General features: G+C 43.7%; 2 protein-coding genes across 4 annotated transcripts in view; both read left to right on the forward strand.

Annotated features, from left to right (window-relative positions):
- The window catches only part of LOC101033600 (zinc finger protein 621), a 22,274-nt gene extending 16,543 nt beyond the window's left edge, over window positions 1–5,731 (forward strand). For all 3 annotated transcript variants that reach the window (XM_074406069.1, XM_039461784.2, XM_039461783.2), the window contains exons 4-5: window positions 427–534; window positions 3,571–5,731. In XM_074406069.1, coding sequence (XP_074262170.1) covers window positions 427–534; window positions 3,571–4,649 — 1,187 coding nt within the window. In that variant the 3' untranslated portion in view covers window positions 4,650–5,731. The remainder of the gene's footprint in view (window positions 1–426; window positions 535–3,570) is intronic.
- Window positions 5,732–9,837: 4,106 nt separating this feature from the next.
- On the forward strand, window positions 9,838–20,056 carry LOC101033284 (uncharacterized). Its single transcript, XM_074406072.1, has one exon. It carries the CDS (start codon window positions 16,134–16,136, stop codon window positions 16,848–16,850), a length of 717 nt encoding a protein of 238 aa, XP_074262173.1. The 5' UTR covers window positions 9,838–16,133; the 3' UTR covers window positions 16,851–20,056.
- The last annotated feature ends 3,668 nt before the right edge of the window (window positions 20,057–23,724 follow it).

Raw genomic sequence — 23,724 nt, forward strand, 5'->3', positions numbered from 1 at the left:
CCTCAGGTGATCCGCCTGCCTTGGCCTCCGAAAGTGCTGGGATTACAGGCGTGAGCCACTGCACCTGGTCGGGAAAGCATTCTGTCTGGCACCCTAGGTAAGCCCTTTGTTCCTTCATCCATCCCATTTTCTGGCGATGTTGAACTTCCGTTTGTGGAAGAGTCTCCCCAGGGAGCAGCACATACCTAGTTCCTGACAGAGTTTCCCTTCTTGAGTCAGGGCCAGCTTGCAGCTTCTTTCGGAGGAGAATCGTACCTCCTCGGCTTAATTGTGGAGCACAGTCTGGACCTCCCTGTGGAACTCTCACTTGGTCTGTGGTGGTCCATTTCTCTCCCAGGTGACCTGACGGAGGGTGGGCTGAGAGAGATCCCAGGAGCAGCTCTAGATGTCTCCCCTCAATTTGTCTTTCTCTTTTTCTTCCTGAAGTCGCGTTTCCATTCCCCAAACCTGCTCTGATCTCCCACCTGGAGAACGGGGAAGCACCATGGGGACCGGATCCCTGGGATGCCGAGATTCCGAGCGGCATCAGTCAGGGTGAGTGTGAGAATCCAGGGCTGCAGTTTCTTGCTTTGCCTCCCTGCTTTACCAGGAGAAGCGTTCTGTCTGCCTCCGGGAACAGGGCTCCCAGTCATTTACAAGTTGATGCTCACTGCACTCTGACCTGACGCTGAGTTCTGACCCTGAGCTTCGAAAGACCACCTGTAGGAGTCCATGGCCTCATGTCATCTGCACATTCATGTGGCTGTCCTCCCAGGCAGAAAAACTGACCCCGTAGCTACTAAACCACTCTTTCTTACTTAGCAATGGAAAAGTTCTATTTGTATGCCACTTTTCATTGCAAAGAAGTGGGGTTTCAGGCAGCTTTAAAGAAAATATGATTTTGGGGGCCCAACTGATTTATTTGTGCTATAGCTGTGAATTTTACTTTCGGCCTTCAGCCCTAAAAGACTGGCTTTAATTTGCCTTTTCATTTTTTTATTTTTATTTTTTTTTTGTGAGACGGAGTTTCGCTCTTGTTACCCCCGCTGGAGTGCAATGGCGCAATCTCGGCTCACCGCAACCTCCACCTCCTCGGTTCAGGCAATTCTCCTGCCTCAGCCTCCTGAGTAGCTGGGATTACAGGCACGCGCCACCATGCCCAACTAATTTTTTGTATTTTTAGTAGAGACGGGGTTTCAGGATGGTCTCAATCTCTTGACCTCATGATCCACTCGCCTCGGCCTCCCAAAGTGCTGGGATTACAGGCTTGAGCCACCGCACCCGGCCTAATTTGCCTTTTTAGTATCTAAATCACTTAAGAGTTTCATTTGCTGTAATCTTTGTTATCTACGTTATATTTACCATAGGTGGGACTATAGAGGAAAGGGCTAGAAATATTCTCCCATCATAACCCCCTACACACATACACACACACACACATACACACACACACACACACACACACACACACACACTCGCATCCACACGTCAAGGGCTAGGAATAATCTCCCATCATAGCCCCCTACACACACACACACACACACACACGCACACACACAGTAAAGGGCTAGGAATATTCTCCCATCATAATCTGCACGCATGCACGCGTGCGCGCGCACACACACACACACACAGATGAAAGGGCTAGGAATATTCTCCCATTATAACCCGCACACGCGCGCGCGCCCGCACACACACACACACACACACACACACACACACACACAGGAAAGGGCTAGGAATATTCTCCCGTCATAACCCCCACGCATGCGCGCATACACACACACACACATGAAAGGGCTAGGAATATTCTCCCATCATAACCCCCTACACACACACACGCACACATGCACACACGTCAAGGGCTAGGAATATTCTCCCATCGTAGCCCCCTACACACGTGCACACACACACACACACAGAAAAGGGCTAGGAATATTCTCATAACCCCCCCCACACACACACACACACACACGAACACACACAAAGGGCTAGGAATATTCTTCCATCATAGCCCCCTACACACACAGACACACGCACATACGCACGCACGCACACACATGGAAAGGGCTAGGAATATTCTTCCATCATAGCCCTCTAAACACACACATGCACGCACGCAGACACACGAAAGGGCTAGGGATATTCACCCATCATAACCTGCTACACACACACACACACACACACACACACACGAATCTGCACACACCACCTAAAATATCCCTGAGATGGCTAACCAGCCCTGGAAGGTTTTGGTTACTTCTGTCTCCTTTCTTTCCAGAGGAGAGTTTTCAAGCCTTGTCACACATACATGCTTTTGTATTCAGTGGTTCCTTTAGCACTGGTACCACAGTGGCTTACTGTTCTGATCCAACTTCTGTTACAGCTGACTTTCTGAAAGTCATCATCTTTTTTTTTTTTTTGAGATGGAGTTTCCCTTTTGTCACCCAGGCTGGAGAGCAATGTCGTGATTTTGGCTCACCACAACCTCTGCCTCCGGATTCAAGCGATTCTCGTGTCTCAGCCTCCCAAGTAGCTGGGGTTACAGGCATGCACCACCATGCCCAACTAATTTTTTTTGTATTTTTAGTATAGATGGGGTTTCACCATGTGGCTCAGGCTGGTCTTGAACTCCCGACCTCAGGTGATTTGCCCGCCTCGGCCTCCCAAAGTGTTGGGATTACAGGCGTGAGCCACTGTGCCCAGCAGTAATCGTCTTGTATCTCAGAATATTGTGTGGGATATATAAATCTAGGCTAATTAGAACATCGTTTAGAATCTGATGTGATTTCCTGGGTTACAGGTAGGGGATTGGGATCGATTTTTTCCTGGTTTGTGTTTCTCTACAAGGCCTCTTGTAGTGCTGGAGCTGCTTCTCTGTTCTCCCCAGTCCCTCATTCCTTTTTCCTCTTCTGGGTTTCTGTCCCTCATGTTCCCATTTCTTGCTGTTCTTTCTTACTCTCTTCTCTTTTTTTTCTCCCTCATGCCTTCTTTCCTTCCCATTCTTGATTCTCCTTCCCATTTCACTTACCTTAGTTCATTTTCCAGCCTTTCTCATTGGGAGCACTTCCTGGCTGTCTTTCCTGTTCTGTTTTGTGTCTTTACCTCTCCAATTGTATGTCATTATTTTTCTGGGGTTTTTTTTTGAGACAGGATCTGGCTCTACTGCCCAGGCTGGAGTGAGGTGGCATGATGTGCACTCACTGCAACCTCTGCCTCCTGGGCCCAAGTGATCCTCCCGCCTCAGCCTCCCAAGTAGTTAGGACCACAGGTGTGCGCCACCACGCTCGGCTACGTTTTGTATTTTTTGTAGAGACAGTGTTTCACCACGTTGCCCAGGCTGGTCTTGAACTCCTGAGCTCACCTGCCAGCCTCAGCCTCCCAGAGTGCTGGCGTTGCAGGTGTGAGCCACCACAGCTGGCATGCTGTTCTTTTTCTTTGTCTGTCTCATCCTCCTTTAAAGATGCTTGTGTGTAACCATGTCACATGGATATCTGTAACAGTTGCCTTCTACAGGAGACAATTAGGACCACTGGATTCTACTTTTCTTCCAGTTTTGTAACTAGGGACACTTGTGGTTTCTTTGGTCAGGTGATGAGTCCTGCATCAAAAATGAAGGGCCAGTTATAAAGCAGGAAGCCTCTGAAGAAACAGAGTTGCACAGAATGCCAGTGGGAGGACTTCTCAGGAACGTTTCTCAGCACTTTGATTTTAAAAGTAAAGCCATGAAGCAGACTTTCAGTCTAAATCCAAATCTGATACTTCGAGGTGGAATGAAGTTCTATGAATGTAAAGAGTGTGGGAAAATCTTCCGATACAACTCAAAGCTTATTCGGCATCAGATGAGTCATACTGGGGAAAAGCCCTTTAAGTGTAAGGAATGTGGCAAACCTTTCAAGTCCATCTACGTCTGTATTGAACATGAGAAAAACCACATTGGAGAAAGGCGCTTTGAATGTAAGGAGTGCGGCAAAGGTTTGAGTTCCAGCAGAGTCTTGACTCAGCATCAGAGGATCCACACTGGAGAGAAACCCTATGAATGTAAAGAGTGTGGAAAGGCCTTCAGGAGGAGAGGGGCGTACCTTCAGCATCAGAGATTACACACGGGGGAGAAACTCTATAAATGTAAGGAATGCTGGAAAGATTTTGTTTGCAGGTCACTTTTTATTGTCCATCAGAGAATTCATACTGGGGAGAAACCTTACCAATGTAAGGAGTGTGGCAAAGCCTTCACTCAGAAAAAAGGCTTCATTCAGCATCAGAGAGTGCACACTGGGGAGAAGCCTTATGAATGTAAGGTGTGTGGGAAAGCCTTAAAATTGTATAGGAGTTTTGTTCAGCATCAGAAATTGCACCTGAGAAATTGCAGAGAAATTGCAGAGAAGAAGCCGGTCAAGGTTCTCAGGCCATCCCTGGTCGGGCCCCAGTGCCCCTCTTCGGCCTTACCTCCTGCTCTTCTCCAGGGCTCCCACGCTGCTCCAGCCGTGGCTGTGCCTTCGCTGACCTTCCCACATGCTGTGCTCCTTCCTCCCTCTGGGAATTTGTTCATGCTGCTGCCTACATCTGGAATACCTTCTTCATCTGCCCAGATAGTACGTGTCTTCCCGGGTCTCACTCCCACTGTGAAACCCCCCCCAGTTGTTCTCACCCCTTCTTCTCACTCCTTATGAGCTTTACCTTGGCAGCCTTATGGCTCTTAGCCTAGCAAATCTCCATCCTAATTTTATTTTGTTTTTGAGACAGGCTCTCGCTCTGTCTCCCAGGCTGGAGTGTGGTGGTGGGATCTTGGCTCACTGCAACCTTGACCTCCTGGGTTCAAGTGAGTCTCCTGCCTCAGACTCCCGAGTAGCTGGGATTGCAGGCATGCATCACCATGCCTGGCTCATTTTTGTATTTTTGGAAGACAGGGGGTTTCACTGTGTTGACCAGGCTGGTCTCAAACTCCTGAACTCAAGTGATCTGCCTGCCTTGGCCTCCCAAATTGTCGGGATTACAGGAATGAGTCACTGAGCCCAGTCTACAACCTAATTTGAATTCCATTTGTATTTTTTACCTCACCTTACAAATGTTAAAGTTGTTTCAACGTGAACTCCATTATAATCTATATACAGTTGAAGACCGTGTTTATGTAATCTCTTCTGGGTGGAAAATGGAAACACTTAACTTTTGCGTTGGTCCCTTTTAGGCTTGAACAGCAGTGTTAAGGAAGTTTGGAAGAGAGGCTATCCCTGTATTCAGCCACTCTGATTAGAGATAAGCAACCTGGGAGAAACAGGAGGGGCATACAAGACCTGTGGCTACTAACAGAAGTGGAATAAGCTTCCAGCAGTGGACCGTAGAGATTAATGGAGATTGTTTAGTGGGCCCGTGGCTGGATGGGGTGTTGATACAGCTGAAGTTATGCTGCCCTTGGCACAGACCTTCGAGGATCTCAGACACCTATGCAAACGATAATGTGAAGTAAACAGTGAAAAAAGAGTGATAGCAATCTTGTCTTTAAACATGAGGGTTTTTTTTTTTCTTTAGTTTTGCTCTTGATAGCCAGAGGTTTCTTTTAACCTTTATTTCCTAAGTAAATATACACAAATGCATCTATCTTCGTTGCATCTGTTGTGATTTTTCATGATGAGCATTTTGTTTTTTTTTATTGGCAAGCACTGGCTTCTACATTTCATATTTATGAATTGTAAATATGAATTTGATGAACTACTAAAGAAATAAAAGTAATGGTGTAAAGCCAACTCAAGGGGAATCTGAATCAGCCTCCGAAATGGATTTTAGAAGTGAAGGGAGCTGTGTAGCGGGTTACTGGCTGGACTTATGTGGTAGTTTCTGACCTGGAATTCGGGGCTGCTCTTGGGTTTGGCCTTGATAAGGATCCTTTACAACTGTTCAAAGGACTGTGTGACATAGTTACTGGAAAAAGAACTTGAATTGTGCATTTTGTTGGCATTAGTGTAAACGTTAAGCCCTAAGCATGGATGGAAGGAGCCATACCTTTTTTTCTTTTGTGCTGCTGTTGCTATCTAGATGTTTCTCTATAGCAATTAATAGCAAAACCTTTACAATCTTGGTTTTTAAAGATTACCATGTGCCTGAATTACATGGTGTGCTTGTAAAAGGAAGAGTTTTCTGTCTTGCGGAAATTCTGATTTTGGATATCTGTGTATGTCTGTAAAGACCAGATCGTTAGTGTGGACCATACTTTGTGAGAGATGCTTTGAACAGAAAATGCCCATGCCTCCTTTTTTACCCAGCTTAAACTCCATAGTGAGTTCTTAAAATAATTCCTTTGTAGTCTCCCTTAACACCCTGCGGTCTCTTGCTTTGTCATGCTCGCTTGGCAAAACCTCATCTCAGACTAAACGCAATTCTTTGCCTTCTCTGTTCCTGGACCTGTGCTACCAAAAACGATCAGGAGGAAGCATACTACCTGCTGCACTGCCACTTTAAATTCATGACCAGTCATTACATGGAGGCCCTTATAGTTTCCCGATGGTCATACGACATTTTTGGAATCCACTTTACTCCTCTGCTTTCCTAGGCCACTACTTTACAGTTCCTCTCTGTCTGTTTTTGAGATGGAATTTTGCACTCAATGCCTAGGCTGGGTGCAATGATGCAATCTCGGCTCACTGCCACCGCCAACCTCCTGGTTCAAGTGATTCACCTGCCTCAGCCTCCTAAGTAGCTGGGATTACAGGCACGTGCCACCACACACAGCTAATTTTTGTAGTTTTTAGTAGAGATGGGGTTCTCCATGTTGGTCAGGGTAGTTTCGAACTCCCGACCTGAGGTGATCCACACACGTCTTCCTCCCAAAGTGCTGGGATTACAGGTGTGAGCCACCGAGCCCAGCTACTTCCTGTCTGTGTAACTTCCAAAACATCCTTCTCAGTTATGCTCGGCTGATGGTTATGTTTCTGCCCTCTGCGGGAGAACAGCAAGCTCCAGAAGGTGGCTGCGCCTTCAGCCCCGTGCCAGAATGAGAACATATGGAGCCAACTTGAGTCCAGAAGAGCTTTGGCCACATCGTCTCGCCCATCTGCTTTTCAGCTTCCAATACCTGACTTTACCACCGTATTCTCAGGCACTTCCAGTAAGCAGTGGCACTGTTTTAAGGTTCTGTCGCACTCAGTAACCCACTTCTGGTTCCTAATTCTCTGTCAGTGATCAGTAGCAGACTGCAGAATCCACCTTAGATTAATCCACCTATTAATTAGCTTACAAAATGTCTTAAGAGGAACTAAGCTGGGATGCCACATAGGCAGAGGCCAGGAAAAATGACCACAGAACCAAGTGGTTCCAGTGGAAACCCAGCATCTGCTGGTGCCTGCTACTGGACTGCCACCCCCAATGAAGAGAGAGACTGACCACCAGGAAGGTCGTTTCACATTCTATAGCAAAAATGTTCCTGCAATCACTTTGTTAGGATCTCTGTTTTCAGCTAGGGTGTACGTGCTCAGTGGGAGTTGGTTATATATGTATGTCCAAGTTGCAGGGGATTCTGGGAAATACAGTTTTTGGATTCTGCCTGGAAAGACAGTCCTAATATGGAGAAGTCTAAAAATAGGGAAGGGATTTTCAAAATATGTTTGGCATCTGTAAAATATCCGATACCCATTATAGGCATTGAGGGAGGCCTGACTGATGGAAGGATGCACTATATTCATGGTAGGAAAGATTAGTCTCACCAAGATTTCGATCTTTATCAAATGAATTTGTAAATTAAAAAGAATATCAAAATTCCAGAGGGGCGTGTGTATAGAGAGGCAGAGGGCACAGTAGCTAACCCAATTTGGAAGAACAAGGTTGGGAGTTTGATGCTACCAGATATTGTATACAGTGATCATCAAAAACAGAAGAAAGCAAAAAGCAAACTCCCCAAACCCAATCTTAAAAAAAAAAAACAACAAAACCTTACACTGTAATAGTAGTAGTATATTTTTTTTGAGATGGAGTCTTGCTGTCACCCAGACAGGAGTGCAGTGGCGTGATCTTGGCTCACTGCAACCTCTTCCTCCTGTGTTCAAGTGATTCTCGCCTCAGTCTCCTGATTAGCTGGGATTACAGGTGAGTGCCATCACGCCCAGCTAATTTTTGTATTTTTAGTAGAGACATGGTTTTGCCATGTTGGCCAGGCTAGTCTTGAGCTCCTGGCCTGAAGTGATCTGGCTGCCTCAGCCTCCCAAAGTACTGGGATTATGGGTGTGAGCCCCTGCACCTGGCTGTAACATGATTTGTTGAAATTTTAAAAAATCTAAAATAATGTACTGTTTAGGAATATATTCATTTTATACAAAATTATAGAGCAAGCATAGAGAGGCACAGCTGAGAATATGTAAAAGGTGTTTCTGTCCCCATCCTGTCTCCTTTATTCTGCTACTGCTCTCATTCTATGTCATCCCAGGGGTCCACGCCCACTTGCTGCCCGCCAGTTGTCCAACACCCTCTACCCTTGCCACCTATTTCTTGGTCTAAATCAGATGTTTGTTTCTAAAATAGAATGAATTAATAATTATCGAAGTACAGGCATACCTCATTTTATTGCACTTCGTTTTATTTTGCTTTCAGATACTACATTGCGAGGCTGCAGTGAGCTGTGATTGTGCCACTGCACTCTAGCCTGTGTGACAGAACAAAACTGAGAAAGTGCAGCAGCGTTCTTACTGATAGGGAGGAAGTTTGAGTGGTCTGGATAGCAGATCAGACCAGCCACAAATTCCCTAAAGCCAAAGCGTAATCCAGAGCAAGGCCGTACTTTCCACTGTCTGAAGGTTGAGTGAAGTGAGGAAGCTGCAGAAAAGTTTGAAGCTTTTCAAACTTTTGAGGTGGGTTCATGAGGTTTAAGAAGTTATCATACAAGTGCAAGGTGAGGCAGCAAGTGCTGGTGTAGACGCTGTAGCAATTCATCCAGGTTGAGCTAAGTTAATTGATGAAGTGGCAACACTAACCGAGATTTTCAGTGTAGACAAAGCAGCCTTCTTTTGGAAGAGGAAACCGTCTAGGGCTTTCATAGAGAAGATGCTAACGCCTGGCTTAAGAGCAGCAGAAGGCAGTTCAAGTCTCTTGTTAGGGGTTTGTGCAGCTGGTAACTTTAGACTAAAGCCAATGCTCATTTGCCGTTCAGAAAATCCTAGGGCATTTAGGAAGAAAGCTAAATTCAAGGCCATTCAAAAGTGGGTGAAAGATATTAACAGACACTTTACAAAAGAAGACATACAGGAGGCCCACAAACATATGACAAAATGCTCATTATCACTGGTCATTAGAGAAATGCAAATCAAAACCACATCTCATGCTAGTTAGAATGGCGATCATTAAAAAATCTGGAGACAACAGATGCTGGAGAGGATGTGGAGAAACAGGAACACTTTTACACTGTTGGTGGGAGTGTAAATTAGTTCAACCATTGTGGAAGACAGTGTGGCGATTCCTCAAGGACCTAGAAGTAGAAATTCCATTTGACCCAGCAATCCAGTTGCTGGGTATATATCCAAAGGATTATAAATCGTTCTCCTATAACGATACTTGCACACAAATGTTCATTGCAGCACTGTTTACAATAGCAAAGACCTGGAACCAACCCAAATACCTATTGATGATATACTGGACAGGAAAAATGTGGCACATATACACCATGGAATATTATGCAGCCATCAAAAACGGTGAGTTTGTGTCCTTTATAGGGACATGGATGAACCTGGAAACCATCATTCTCAGCAAACTGACACGAGCAGAAAAATACCGCATATTGTCACTCATAGGCAGGTGTTGAACAATGAGAACACATGGACACTGGGAGGGGAGCACTACACACTGGGATCTGTTGGGGGGGGGAAGGGGGAGGGACGGGGGTGGGGAGGTGGAGAGAGCATGGGGAGAAATGCCAGATATAGGTTAAGGGGAGGAAGGCAGCAAATCACACTGTCGTGTGTGTACCTATGCAACAGTCTTCCATGTTCTTCACATGTACCCCAAAACCTAAAATACAATTAAAAAAAAAAAAAAAGGAAAAAAGCTAATTCACTCTGGCTGTGCTCAAGAAATGGAACATGAAAGCCTGGATGACAGCACATCTGTTTACAGCATGGTTTAATATTTTAAGCCCACTGTTGAGACCTATTAAATATTACGGAAAAAATTTCTGCCAGGTGCAGTGGCTCACGCCTGTAATCCCAGCACTTTAGGGGACCAAGGCAGGTGAATCACTTGAGGTCAGGAGTTCAGGACCAGCCTAAGCAATACGGCAAATCCTGTCTCTAGTAAAAATACAAAAATTGGCTAGGTGTAGTGGTGTGCTCGTGTAATCCCAGTTACTTGGGATGCTGAGGCAGGAGAATCACTTGAACCTAGGAGGCAGAGGTTGCAGTGAACTCAGGTTGCACCACTGCACTTCAGCCTGAGTGACACAGTGAGACTGTCTCAAAAAAAGAAAAATGAAAAAGAAGAAACTCTCAAAATATTACTGCTCATTGATAATGCATCTGGTCACCCAAGAGTTCTGCTGGAGGTGTACAAAGAGATTAATGTTTTCGTGTCTGCTAAACAATATCCAATCTACGGGATCCATTACTCCATGGCTCAAGGAGTCATTTTGACTTTCAGGTCTTATTTCATGAATACGTTGTGTAGGGCTGCAGCTGCTATAGTGATTCCTCTGTACAAAGTAACTTGAAAACCTCCTGGAAAGGATTCATCATTCTAGATGCCATTAAGGACATTTGTGATTCATGGGAGAAGGTCAGGAAAGGTTTCATCATTCTAGATGCCATTAAGGACATTTGTGATTCATGGGAGAAGGTCAAAATATCAACATTAACAGGCGTTTGGAAGACATTGACCTCAACCCTGATGGACAACTTTGAGGGGTTCAAGACTTCAGTGGAGGAAGTAACTGCAGATACGGTAGAAATAGGAAGAGAACTAGAATGAGAAGTGGAATCTGAGTATGTGACTGAATTGCTGCAATATCATAATAAAAGTTGAACGAATGACCAGTTGCTTCTAATGGAACAGCCAAGAGAGTGGTTTCTTGAGATGGAGCCTACTCCTGGTGAAGGTACTGTGTCCATTGTGGAAATGACAACAAAGGATGTAGAATATTATTCAACTTAGTCGATAAAACAGCAGCAGAGTTTGAGAGGATTGACTCCAATTCTGAAGAAAGCTCTAATGTGGGTAAAATGCTATCCCAGCATCACATGCTACCGATAAATCTTTCGTGAAAGGAAAAGTCAGTTGACGTGGCAGCCTTCGTTGTTGTCTCATTTTAAGAAACCTCTGGAGCCACACCAGCCTTCAGCAACCACCACACCAGTCATTCAGCAGCCATCAATGGTGAGGCAAGACCCTCTTCTAGCAACAAAGACTCACTGAGGACTTAGATTATTGTTAGCATCTTTTACCAACAAAATATTTTTAAATGTGTATGTTGTTAGGCATAATGCTATTACATACTTAGGAGACTATAGCATAGAATAACATAACTTTTATATGCACTGGGAAATAAAAATAATGATGTGACTCCCTTTATTGTGTTAAAACATTTTATTATAGTTGTCCGGAAGCAAAGCTGCAGTGTCTCCAAGGTATGCCTGTACTTTGCAAAACGTGGTCTTTTATCATTGCTGTGATATGTATCGGTCATAATGTTTCATGGCTGTCCAGAAAGAAGTTACATAACTTGTCTTAATCTAAACATACCATTTAAAAAGCCTGATGATTTAATATATTTTATAAAGAAAACATTTGAGAATTTGTTTTTAAGAGATAAAGTTTTGCTATATTGCCCTAACAATTTGAACTCCTGGGCTCAAGTGATCCTCCTCCCTCAGCCTCCCAAGAAGCTGGGACACAGGCCATTTGACAATTGTATTACATGACACCCAGTTGTGTGGCTAGCTCATACCTTTCTCTTAAATGAGTCAGCAACCAGTGTTACGATTTCATTTCCACTGAAATTTTCATTTTATTTCCACTGTACTTATTTCTTTCAATGGATTTGTGGTGTTATTGGAAATTTGAATTGGCCCAAAAATTTCAGTCCACTCCATTTTGCTGCCTCCACAAAGACACCTTGGATTTTAATAACAGTAAAAAGATATACTTTCCTGGTACTACTCCCCATTTGACATTTAAGCACAGGGCACTGAAAGGTTAGATTTTTACATTTCAGGTTTGTATAAAAAGAAATGAGACTCCAGAGATAGTAAATGACCTTGGTAACGGTTGCAGTGGTTGGGGACAGGGTTGAAGTATTTTGATGAGCACACTCAGCCCTGATGCTGACTTTCTAACAGTAAGAGTCTCAAATTATAGCAGTAGTTTTCAGTGTATCAAGTAAGTATCTCAATGGGCTAGGGTTTTTTTTTTTTTTTCTTTTTTCTTTTTTTTTTTTTTTCCTGTTTTTGCAGGTAGTCAGCATCAATTGTAATTTGTTCTTCAGTGACTATCAAATTGGTTAATTACGGAAGCAGTGACATCCATTAGATTGTAGAGGTGTAAATAATGAGTGTCAAATGTATAGGCAGCAGAAATCTGAAGACAAATTGTGCCTGTTTTTGTGAAGGGAGGTTCTTTTGACGGCTGCTATGAGATGGGGGCAGAGCAATTTTCTTGTACTTTCCAGATACCTCATTTTCCATAAACAAGGTGCTTAATTGTTTTATAAACAACTCAGAAGAGGTGTCTACCTCACTTGTATAGATTGTCAGTTTTTAATCTCTTGATTATGTAAGCAGGTTTTACATTTAAGAATTGGTTTCCATTCAAGCTGGGAACCACTTAGGGCAAACCTGCCTTCCATTCTATTCAAAGCAACTCCTCTTCTCAGAGATAGATGCATATTTGATCTGCCTCCTTTGGAAAGGCTCATCAGAAACTCTAAAGAATGTAACCCTTTGTGTATCACCTATCTGACCAGGAGGCTCCCTCCCCACTTGGAGTCTTCCTGCCTTTGCTTCATGTTGTCCCACCTTTCCAGACTGAACCAATGTGCTTCTTACATATATTGATTGATGTCTCACATCTCCCTAAAATGTATGAAACCAGGCTGTGCCCGACCACCCGGGGCACCTGTCGTCAGGACTTACTGAGGCTTCGTCCCAGGCATATTCTCAACCTTGGCAAAATAAGCTTCCTAAGTTAACAGAAACAAAATTGTTTTCTAAGTATAAAAGAAATATGTGCTTAGAGCAAAAAACTTACCTAGAAAAGTACCGAGGCCAGGATTCCACCACTTTTAATATTTGGTGATGTTAGAAACAAATGCTTGTTCCTTGGTGCTGAAAAGAACTAGCTCTCAGACAACTTTTCTCAGCAAGGCAATTTTACTTTCTGCAGAAAGGATGGTTGTCAGAAGGCTGATTGTCACCAGAGCACATTGAACAAAGAAAGCAGAGGTTTTTTGTCCTTGATGCATTGGGTCCTCACTGCTGTGTCCTGTCTGCACTGGCTGGAGCTGGACTGCACGATCTAGACTGACCTCAATTGGCTAAAAACTTAAAACTTTCCTAAATAGGTAAATGTGTGATGGATAACAAAGAAAGGAAGGGGATTGTTTACAGAAAACTAGAAGAAGAATAACATTTCCAAGTAAGGAAGAGACATAGACTGTAAGGTGGGAAATGCCCAGGCGTGTTTGAACATGTTTGAGCAGGCTATAGGCCAGAACAAATAGCTTGGCTGAAGTACAAGGACGTAGAATGTACTTCTTCCCTCACTGTATTTAACAGCTACATAGGGCTTAACAAAGAGTTATTAGCAGAAAGCAAGGAAGCTTGAAGGAAGTTAGTTTTTAATAGAGACTATTGTTTGTAACACTAATTATTTATTGTTCAACAAAAAGGGAAACTTCGAAGAGGAACTTTTTCTTTTCACAGGTGAACACATATGTCCACATAGAAATTATAATATGCATATTCTATTGTAAATTTCCATTTTTCAGTTGGCAGAATATCATGTACATGTCCCAATTAACAAATATGCTATAATATGTTTAATGGATGCAGGAGGTGTGAGTCTCCTGGCTCACATCTGCAATCACAGTGCTTCAGTAAGCCAAGGAGGGAGGATCACTTAAGGCCAGGAGTTTGACACTAGCCTGGGCAACACAGCAAAAACTCATCTCACCAGGCATAGTGGCTCAGGCCTGTAATCCTAACACTTTGGGAGGCTGAAGGAGGTGAATCACTTGAGGTGAGGAGTTTTAAACCAGCCTGGCCAACAGGGTGAAACCCTGTCCTTACTAAAAATTCAAAAAAAATTAGCCAGGTGTGGTGGTGGGCACCTGTAATCCCAGCTACTCAGGAGCCAGAAACGGGAGAATCACTTGAACGTTCCCTGGAGGCAGAGGTTGCAGTGAGCCAAGATTGCACCACTGTACTCCAGCCTGGATGACAGGGAGAATCTGCCTCAAAAAAAAAAAAAAAAAAAAAAGGAAAAGAAAAAGGAAAAGAAAGAAAATAAAAAATGAGCTGGGTGTGGTGGTGTGAGCCTGTAGTCCCAGCTACTCGGGAGATGGAGGCATGAGAATACCTTGAACCAGGAGGTGGAGGTTGCAGTGAGCTGAGATTGCGCCACTGCATTCCAGCCTGGGTGACATGGTGAGACTCTGTCTCAAAAATAAATAAATAAATATAACAACATAGAATATTTTGAAATCTTTTTCTTTTTTAATTTTAATTTTAATTTATTTATGTTTTTAAAGACAGGGTTTCACCATGTTGGTCAGGCTGGTCTTCAACTCCCAACCTCAGGTGATCCACCCGCCTTGGCCTCCAAAGTGCTTGGATTACAGGCGTAAGCCAACACTCCTGGCCCATATTTTTAAATCTTTCTTATTCTGCTTCACCCCTTCTCTGCCAGTGAAAATTTTCTGTGCTCTTCTGCAGAGAATGCCTGTTACTGATGCAGTCCAGGTCTTGATTGAAAGCTGAACCTTTCTGGATGTGACCTCGGTACCCTAGGTCATCTGAGTAGAAATGTTTTCTGAACAATTTTGTGTGAACGCATGCAGGCTGAAGATTTTATTAGTCTGCAAAAGGTTTTGATAGTGGAGAGACTATTTCTCTCTGGTTTTCCCTTATGATCGTGTGAGTTTAGTAGTTCACATCTCAAATTGTTGTATTAAACAAATGCACAATCTATGGGACCTTTTTAGGAAAAATGGCAAGCATCATTACCGGGCCTTCTTTGGGACCTACGTTCATTCTTGGAGGAATTCTTCGTGTGTCCAGTGCTCTTTGGTTTTAAAGGCAAGCCTCCGAGCCTTCCTTTCTCCTGGATGCTGTGGTGGTGGCCAGGCATGGCGTCCTCAGCCACTGCCTGGGAGCTGCTGCTTTCCTAGAGCCGGCCTGATGGTAGAGATGAGCTCTGTTTTCACGACGATGACGTGGGTGGTGTCTCCTCACAAGCATCTCTTAGGGAGTCTCAGCCTGTGGGACTGCGGGAGTGCCCGAGCTGCTCCGGCCCTTCTCTAATCTCGGCAGCCCGCCTCTCACTCAGGGGTTTCCATCTGTTAAGTCTCCACGTTTGTCTTTCTCCACCTCATTCACTTTCCTCTTAGTCTTTCTGCCCTCATGAACAGTCTTTGCAGGGTTCGGGTTTTCACACTGCTGGTGGGAATGCCTCCTGGCCTTGCTGCCTCCCTCTCCTAGAGTCTTCTTGTCCCTCGTGAGGCTCTGGTGTGTTGTGATTTAGGCAGCCATCTTGTAAGCATATGAGGAAATATCCATATACTCAGGGCAAATTAGAACCACTTGATTCTGTTTCCTCTTCAGCACAGATTGTGTGTGTGTGTGTGTGTGTGTGTGTGTGTGTGTGTGTGTGATCAGGGACTGACACTTGTATTTTTTTTTGGTGATGGGGATGAGACGAGAACTGAGAAGGAAGTATTAACTCCAAAGGAGCACATGTCCAAAGAAACACAGTCCTTCAGACTGACGGTGGCGGGGCTGCTGGGGACTGTTTCCCCGCCCTTTAACTTTGGGAGCGGCTGAGAGCAGCCCCAAGGTCACTGGATAATTAAGGCAAAGTCAAAGAGGAGACATTTCACAGATACCTCAGCCAGGCACCATGAGGCCTCTGTGGTCAAGAATGGAGAGAAGTTTGAGAAATTAGGAAAAAATATCAGTGTCAGCACACAACCCACTATGGAGAAGACAGTTCCTAGTGGTCAGATAGTTTACGAATGTGGGAAATGTGGCAGATATTTTATTCCAAAGGCAGACTTCCACCGACATCAGAAATGTCACACTGGTGAAAGGTCTTTTGAATGCAAAGAATGTGGAAAAGACTTCAGATATAATTCATTACTTATTCAGCATCAGATAATTCACACTGGCAAGAAACCATTTAAATGTAAAGAATGTGGAAAAGGTTTAAGTTCAGACCCAGCCTTGATTCAGCATCAGAGAATCCACACTGGAGAAAAGCCCTATGAATGTCAGGAGTGCGGCAAGGCCTTCAGTAGCAGCCCGGTCTTCCTCCAGCACCAGAAGTTCCACACTGGGGAGAAGCTCTACGAATGTAATGAATGTTGGAAAACTTTCAGTTGCAGCTCGAGTTTCACTGTCCATCAGCGAATGCACACTGGGGAGAAGCCGTATGAATGTAAAGAGTGTGGAAAACGATTAAGCTCAAACACAGCCTTGACTCAGCACCAGCGAATTCACACAGGGGAGAAGCCCTTTGAATGTAAGGAGTGTGGGAAGGCGTTCAATCAGAAAATAACCCTGGTTCAGCACCAGCCAGTTCACACTGGTGAGAAACCTTATGAGTGTAAAGTGTGTGGTAAAACCTTCAGCTGGTGTGGAAGATTCATTCTGCATCAGAAACTACACACTCAGAAGACACGTATCCAAGCATAGGGCTATCTATAGTTAGGCACACTGTCTCTCTCCTTTTTTCTCTTTTTTTTTTTTTTTTTTTTTTTTTTTGAGACAGTGTCTTGCACTTTCGCCAGGCTGGAGTGCTGTGGCGCATTCTTGGCTCAGTGCAACTTTCGTCTCCTCTCCCAGGTTCAAGTGATTGCCCTTCCTCAGCCTCCTGAGTAGCTGGGACTGCAGGCTCGAACCATCATGCCTGGCTAATTTTTTGTATTTTAGTAGAGATCAGGTTTCACCATGTTGGCCAGGATGGTCTTGATCTGACCTTGTGATCCACCCACCTTGGCCTCCCAAAGTGCTGGGATTACGGGCGGGAGCCACCGTGCCCAGCTGTTTTCTCTTTACAGCTAGTGGTCGCCTAATGACCATGATTGTTTCTGACAGACTGGTCGTAACACGATTTGGTCGTAAGTTGAGTAGGCTATATGTACAGTACTGTGAAATGATGTTATAAAAATCTTTAAGTCATATTTTACCATAATTTTCTTTTTTATATATCATAATTTTCTTTGTTCATTTTATGCCATTTGTATCATCTCTACACCATTTTGTTTCTTATTTTTACATTCGTCAGGTTTAAGTAAAACACTGCACTACCAGTACAACTGGTTTAATATTTGCAAAACATACAAAGTTACAAAATACAGATGCATACAAAAATACAAAACACAGGTGTAAAAAATACCATAGAAAACATTTTCCCAATTGCAAAACATATCAAAATATATAAACATTTTATTGGCTGCTGGTGCTTGGCTGCAGATCATTGATGTCGTCACCTCAGGCAGCAGTTGGTGTTACCGGAGTTGGTTTTGTTCATAAACATGGTGAGCTTTGTCTGAATTGTATATTTCTTTCTTTCTTCATAAATTTCATGATATGGTTGAAGCACATCATGCGCCATCTGTTCAGTCCTTGCAAATCGTTCGATGTTTGGGTCCATTGCTTTGAAATGTATAAGAAGTTTATTCAGTAAAGATAATCCGTCTGATAATCCCTTAGTGGTAAACTTTCTTTCTGGCTTTTCCTCTTCTTTCTCTGCTTCTCTTCTTTCTTCTTCCATCACTCTTTCTTCTTACAGTTCAATTAGCTCTTCATTTGTAAGTTCTCGGGATTCTTTGTCTAGCAACTCTTTGACATCTTCCATTTCACACTCCAAAGAAAGGTCTTTAGCGAATTTTTCTATTTTTTCCCGAATCGTTTCAAGTTCATGTTCACTGTCAAATCTGTCAAAATCATTAACATAGCGCTTAACATGATTTTTCCAGATGCCATTCATGCACTGTGTCGTCACAGCCTCCCAGGCGGTAGCGATATTCTTGGTACACATCAAAATGTTGTAGTGTTTCCATAAATCTTGCAATGTTAGTTCTGAGTCAGCATCTATAGCAGGTATTGCTTGAGCGAAGGTAGTTTGGAGATAGTTGGCCTTTAATGCAGCAATCGAACCTTGCTCCATAGGCTGGAAGAGTGGAGTCGTGTTTGGCGGAAGAAAAACAAATTTTACATCTGGATGGAGATCGCCTAGATGCGGTGGGTGTCTAGGCGCATTATTGAGTAGCAATAAAATCTTGAAAGGAATATCTTTCTCCAAACAATATTCTCGAACTTGAGGAATAAAACAGTTCATAAACCAGTCTTCAAACAATCCTTGTGTCATCCATGCTTTACGTTGAGAACAAAAGTAGACGGGCAGTGTGTGCTTGTTTACATTCTTGACCACATGCGGTTGTCTGAGTGATAAATTAAGAACAGCTTCAGCTTAAACCCTGTGATGTTCCCGCCAAGCAGCAGAGTTAGCCTATCCTTAAATGCTTTAAATCCCGGCATGCTTTTGGCCTCTTTGTGAATATAAGTGCGTGCTGGCATCCATTTCCAAAGTAATCCAGTTTCATCAACATTAAAAATATGTTCTGCTAGATATCCCTCATCTGTAATTAATTCATCCAGACTATCAACAAACTTACGTGCTCCTTCCTCATCCGCACTCGCTGCTTCTCCAGTCACTCGAACACTATGCACTTGGAATCTTTTCTTGAATCTCTGGAACCAGCCAGTGCTTGCTACAAATTCTTGACTGTAATCTTCTCCGGCACGCTCCTTCAGAGTCTGAAATAGACTTCTGGCCTTCATCTGCACAGTAAAAAGACTTAATGGTGTCCATTTTTGAATTTGATCTTCCATCCAAATATATAGCAATTTCTCCATTTTGTGGATGGGCCCGCTTCGTTGCTTTGTTATAACTGTTGATCGCATGGGTGCAGAACCTTTCACAGCTTCACGAATTCTTTCTTTGTCTTTCAAAATCATAGACACAGTCGAGTGTGATAACTTCATATCACGTATGATCACATTCACTTTCTTTCCTCCTTTGTACTGCTTAATTACCTTCGTTTTCGTGTTGAGATTGATGGCCTTTATTTCCTTCTTGGCAGGCTGAGGCGTAGACAAAGACAATTTCCTCTTGGTAGACATCTTGGGAGGGGTTTGATGAAAAATATCCAAGATGCAAAACACAAATTGCTGTACGGAGTCTGGGATAACAGTTGAAACAGTGCACGCGGAGGTGGTAGTGCTGCCGGAAGCTGGTCCACACTGTCATACGCCCAGCTGGGCAACGTTTGCACTGCCAGATGCGGAGCAGTCATGGCTAGCGATTGTGGTCATAAAGTCGAATGGTCGTAAGGTTGCATAGGTCGTAAGTCGATCAGTACCTGTAGTTTCATGCTCTTTACCAGTGTCCCCACTGCCCTCCCTGGGTAGACGCGTGGCTTCCATCCTGAAATCTTCCTCAAGTTTTTTGAACCCGTTTCCCCAACATGAAGTCTCTTTATGATTAAAGAAGACAAAGCCGGGCGCGGTGGCTCGAGCCTGTAATCCCAGCACTTTGGGAGGCTGAGGCGGGTGGATCACGAGGTCAAGAGATGGAGGCCATCCCGGTCAACATGGTGAAACCCTGTCTCTACTAAAAATACAAAAAATTAGCTGGGCATGGTGGCACGTGCCTGTAATCCCAGCTACTCAGGAGGCTGAGGCAGGAGAATTGCCTGAACCCAGGAGGCGGAGGTTGCGGTGAGCCGAGATCGCGCCATTGCACTCCAGCCTGGGTAACAAGAGTGAAACTCCATCTCAAAAAAAAAAAAAAAAAAAAAAAAGAAGACAAAAACAAAACAAAACAAAACCCAAACTCAGAAACATAAAAGGAAATGTAAGTTTCCAGATTTAAAGGATATGCTGGGTAGCCAGCAAGATGGATTCAGGGGAAACTTACATTAAGGAAAGTTGATGTGACTTGTGAAAACACCAAGTGTGAAGAAGAAGATCATGGAGAAAAAAATGAGACCCTAAAGAGTTTCTAGAGAAGGCAAACAAAAGATCAGAAATGAAAATGGCATCAGATTTCTCAACAGCAACCTTGAAAGTCAGATGACAGGCAATGTGTATGCCTTCAGACTTGTGATGGAAAATATTTTCCCCTGCAATTCTATGCTCTGAAGTCTAAGTATAGAGTGAAGGCATCTGAGACCCTTTAGATCTGAACCCTTTTTCTCCCGTGCATCCTCTCTCACATGTGCAACAGTACACAAGGAGTAAACCAGTCAATAAAAAGAGATATGTGGATACCCTATTACAGTCCATATATCAGAAGTCTCCTAAATTCGAAAACAGAGGGGTCTGTCCATGTGGAGCCATATGCATCACGGAAGACATTCCTAGCAGGGTGCAAAGTTCCAGAGACCTACCTCAGGTGCAGCGTCCACCCACCCAACTTACTCTGCAGTTTGTCTTCAGTAGTGAGTTGTAGTCTGCGCCTTTGCAAAAGTCAGGATGTATGCACTCTGAGCCAGGTGTAAGGCACCATTTGTCTTAAATATACTCTTCTCATTGCTCTTTCAAGTGACCTCAAAGCAGGAAGCTTTTCTTGCAACTGCATCTAGTTATTTTTTATGATCATGGAAGAACCTATCATTATTGCTGTTGTCTGTGGAAATGAGAGAATATGTAAATGTATTAGGTTTTGGCATCCCCTCCAGCTGCCAGCTAACCGTGCACTAGTTTCCTTATCTGTAAAATAAGGATGACAGTTAGTTTACCTCATAGATTTTTTTTGTGTGTGTGGTGGGGATTAAATGCATTAATACTTGTAGAACCCTTCAAACAGTAACTATATATAATAAAAGTATTACCTATTATTGGCTGGGCGTGGTGGCTCAGGCCTGTAATTCTAGCACTTTGGGAGGCTGGGGCAGGTGGATCATGAGGTCAGGAGATCAAGACTATCCTGGCTAATATGGTGAAACGCCATCTATACTAAAAATACAAAAAATGAGCTGGGTGTGGTGGTGCGCACCTGTAGTCCTGTACTCGGGAGGCTGAGGCAGGAGAATGGCTTGAACCCAGGAGGTGGAGGTTGCAGTGAGCTGAGATCGCACCAATGCACTCTAGCCTGGGTGACAAAGCAAAACTCCATCTCAAAAGAAGAGAGAAAAAATATTACCTATTATAATCCTATTGATAAGTTTTGGCTTATCAATATACAAGTGAAACAGTTACCACAGTCAAGATGATAAACAGCCACCACCCCAAAACTTTGCTTGTGCCCCTCCATAATCCCTTCCTCTTGGCCCTTCTCAGGCAACCACTGGTTACTTTCTGTCACATGGATTAATTTTCATTTATTTTTTGGTCTGGTGTCTTTCACTCGGCATAATTACTTTGAGATTCACACATGTTGTTGCATATATATAGTTCATTCTTTTATTGCTGAGTAGTATTCCACTGTATGGATGTGCCATAATTTGTTTATTCATTGACCTATTGAAGGCCATTTGGGTTGTTTCCAGTTTGGGGCTATTACAAATAAAGCTGCTATGAACATTTGTGTCCGTGTCTTTGTAAGAACATATGCTTTCATTTGTCTGGATACCAGGAGTGCAATGGATAGGTCATTCAGTAGATTAGCGTATATCAAACGTTTACACTTTTATTGCGTTTCTGTTTTTTAGAGGTGAGGTGGTTCTTGCTTTGTTGCCCAGACTGGACTCAAACCCCTGGGCTCAGGATATCCTGCCTCAGCCCTCCCGTCCCACTCTAAGTAGCTGGCACTACAGGTGTGCGCCACGATGCCCTATTTTACTTCTCGAGAATCTTCAAAACTGTTTTACCAAAGAGGTTGTGCCATTGTACATTTCCACTTGCATTGTATGAGGATTGTCCTTCCGATACATGAGTGCCTGCACTTGATGTCAGTTTTCAATATTTTAGCTATTCTAATTGTTAAATGCTATCCCATTGTGGGTTTAATTTGTATTTTTCTAATGAATAATGTGCTGCTTTGTGTTCCTGTTGTCCAGGCTGGAGTGCAGTGGCACCGACTTGGCTTACTGCAACCTCTGCCTCCCAGGTTCAGGTGATTCTCCCACCTCAGCCTCCTGAGTGGCTGGGATTACAGGTGTACGTCATGACAGTGTCTTTTAAAGAGCAGAAGACATGAGTAGGCATGAAATCCAAATTATCAATTTACTTTATTTATTTTTCAATAGAGATGGGGTCTCACTATGTTGCACAGGCTGGCTTCGAAGTCTTGGGCTCAAGCGAACCTCCTGCCTTGACCTCCCAAAGTGCTGGAGTTACAGGCGTGAGCCACTGTGCCTAGCCTGCTCTTTTAATGGATCATGGTTTCAGTGTCAAATCTAAGACATTTTACTTACCCAAATTTGCAATGTTTTTTTCCTGTTTTCCTTTTAGAAGTTTTATAGTTTTTGTTTGTTTTGTTTTGTTTTTTGTTTTTTGAGATGGAGTTTCACTCTTGTTACCCAGGCTGGAGTGCAATGGCGCCATCTCGGCTCACCTCAACATCCGCCTCCTGGGTTCAGGCAATTCTCCTGCCTCAGCCTTCTGAGTAGCTGGCATTACAGGCACGTACCACCATGCCCAGCTGATTTTCTGTATTTTTAGTAGAGACGGGGTTTCACCATGTTGACCAGGATGGTCTCAATCTCTTGACCTCGTGATCCACCCGCCTCGGCCTCCCAGAGTGCTGGGATTACAGGCGTGAGCCACTACGCCCAGCCTGTTTTTTTTTTGTTTTTTTGTTTTTTTGTTTTTTTTTTCTAACAGAGTCTCACTCCATTGCCCAGGCTTGAGTGCAGTGGTGCAATATAGTGCAACTCTGGAGGTTGCTCACTGCAACCTCTACCTCTCAGTTTCAAGTGATTCTCCTGCCTCAGCCTCCTCAGTAGCTGGGATGACAGGATGGTCTCGATCTCTTGACCTCATGATCCACCAGCCTCGGCCTCCCAAAGTGCTGGGATTACAGGCTTGAGCCACCGCGCCCGGCCATTTTTTCTTTTTTAAGAGATGGGGCTCACTATGTTGCTGAAGTGCATTGCTATTCACCGGCATGATTACAGTGTACTGTACCCTTGAATTCCTGATCTCAAGTGATCCTCCTGCCTCAGCCTCCTGAGTAGCTGGCACTACATGTCTGTGCCACTGATGTCTGGCCTATAACACCATTTTTTGAAATAGTTATTCCACCAAATTGCCTTTGTATCATTGTTGTGAATGAGATGTCCATATATATGTGGGTCTATTTCTAGATTCTCTTCTGTTCCATTGATCTGTATGTCTGTCTTGATGCCTTTAAGGCACTGCCCTAATTACTGCAGTTATCTAATAAGGGTTGAAGTCATACAGTGTTAGCTCTCCAACTTTGTTCTTTGTCAGAGTGCTTTGGCCATTAGAGGTCTTTTGCATTTCCATATGAACTTTAGAATCAGTTTTTCCATTTCTACAAAACACCTCCAGGGATGTTTTTGTTTTGTTTTTGTTTTGTTTTGAGTCGCTCTGTTGC

The sequence above is a fragment of the Saimiri boliviensis genome, chromosome 9 (genome assembly GCF_048565385.1).
Source record: "Saimiri boliviensis isolate mSaiBol1 chromosome 9, mSaiBol1.pri, whole genome shotgun sequence".
NCBI lineage: Eukaryota > Metazoa > Chordata > Mammalia > Primates > Cebidae > Saimiri > Saimiri boliviensis.

Excerpts from the sequence above, each read along its gene's own strand:
- LOC101033284 (XM_074406072.1), top strand. The coding sequence starts at position 16,134 with ATGGAGAAGACAGTTCCTAGTGGTCAGATAGTTTACGAATGTGGGAAA.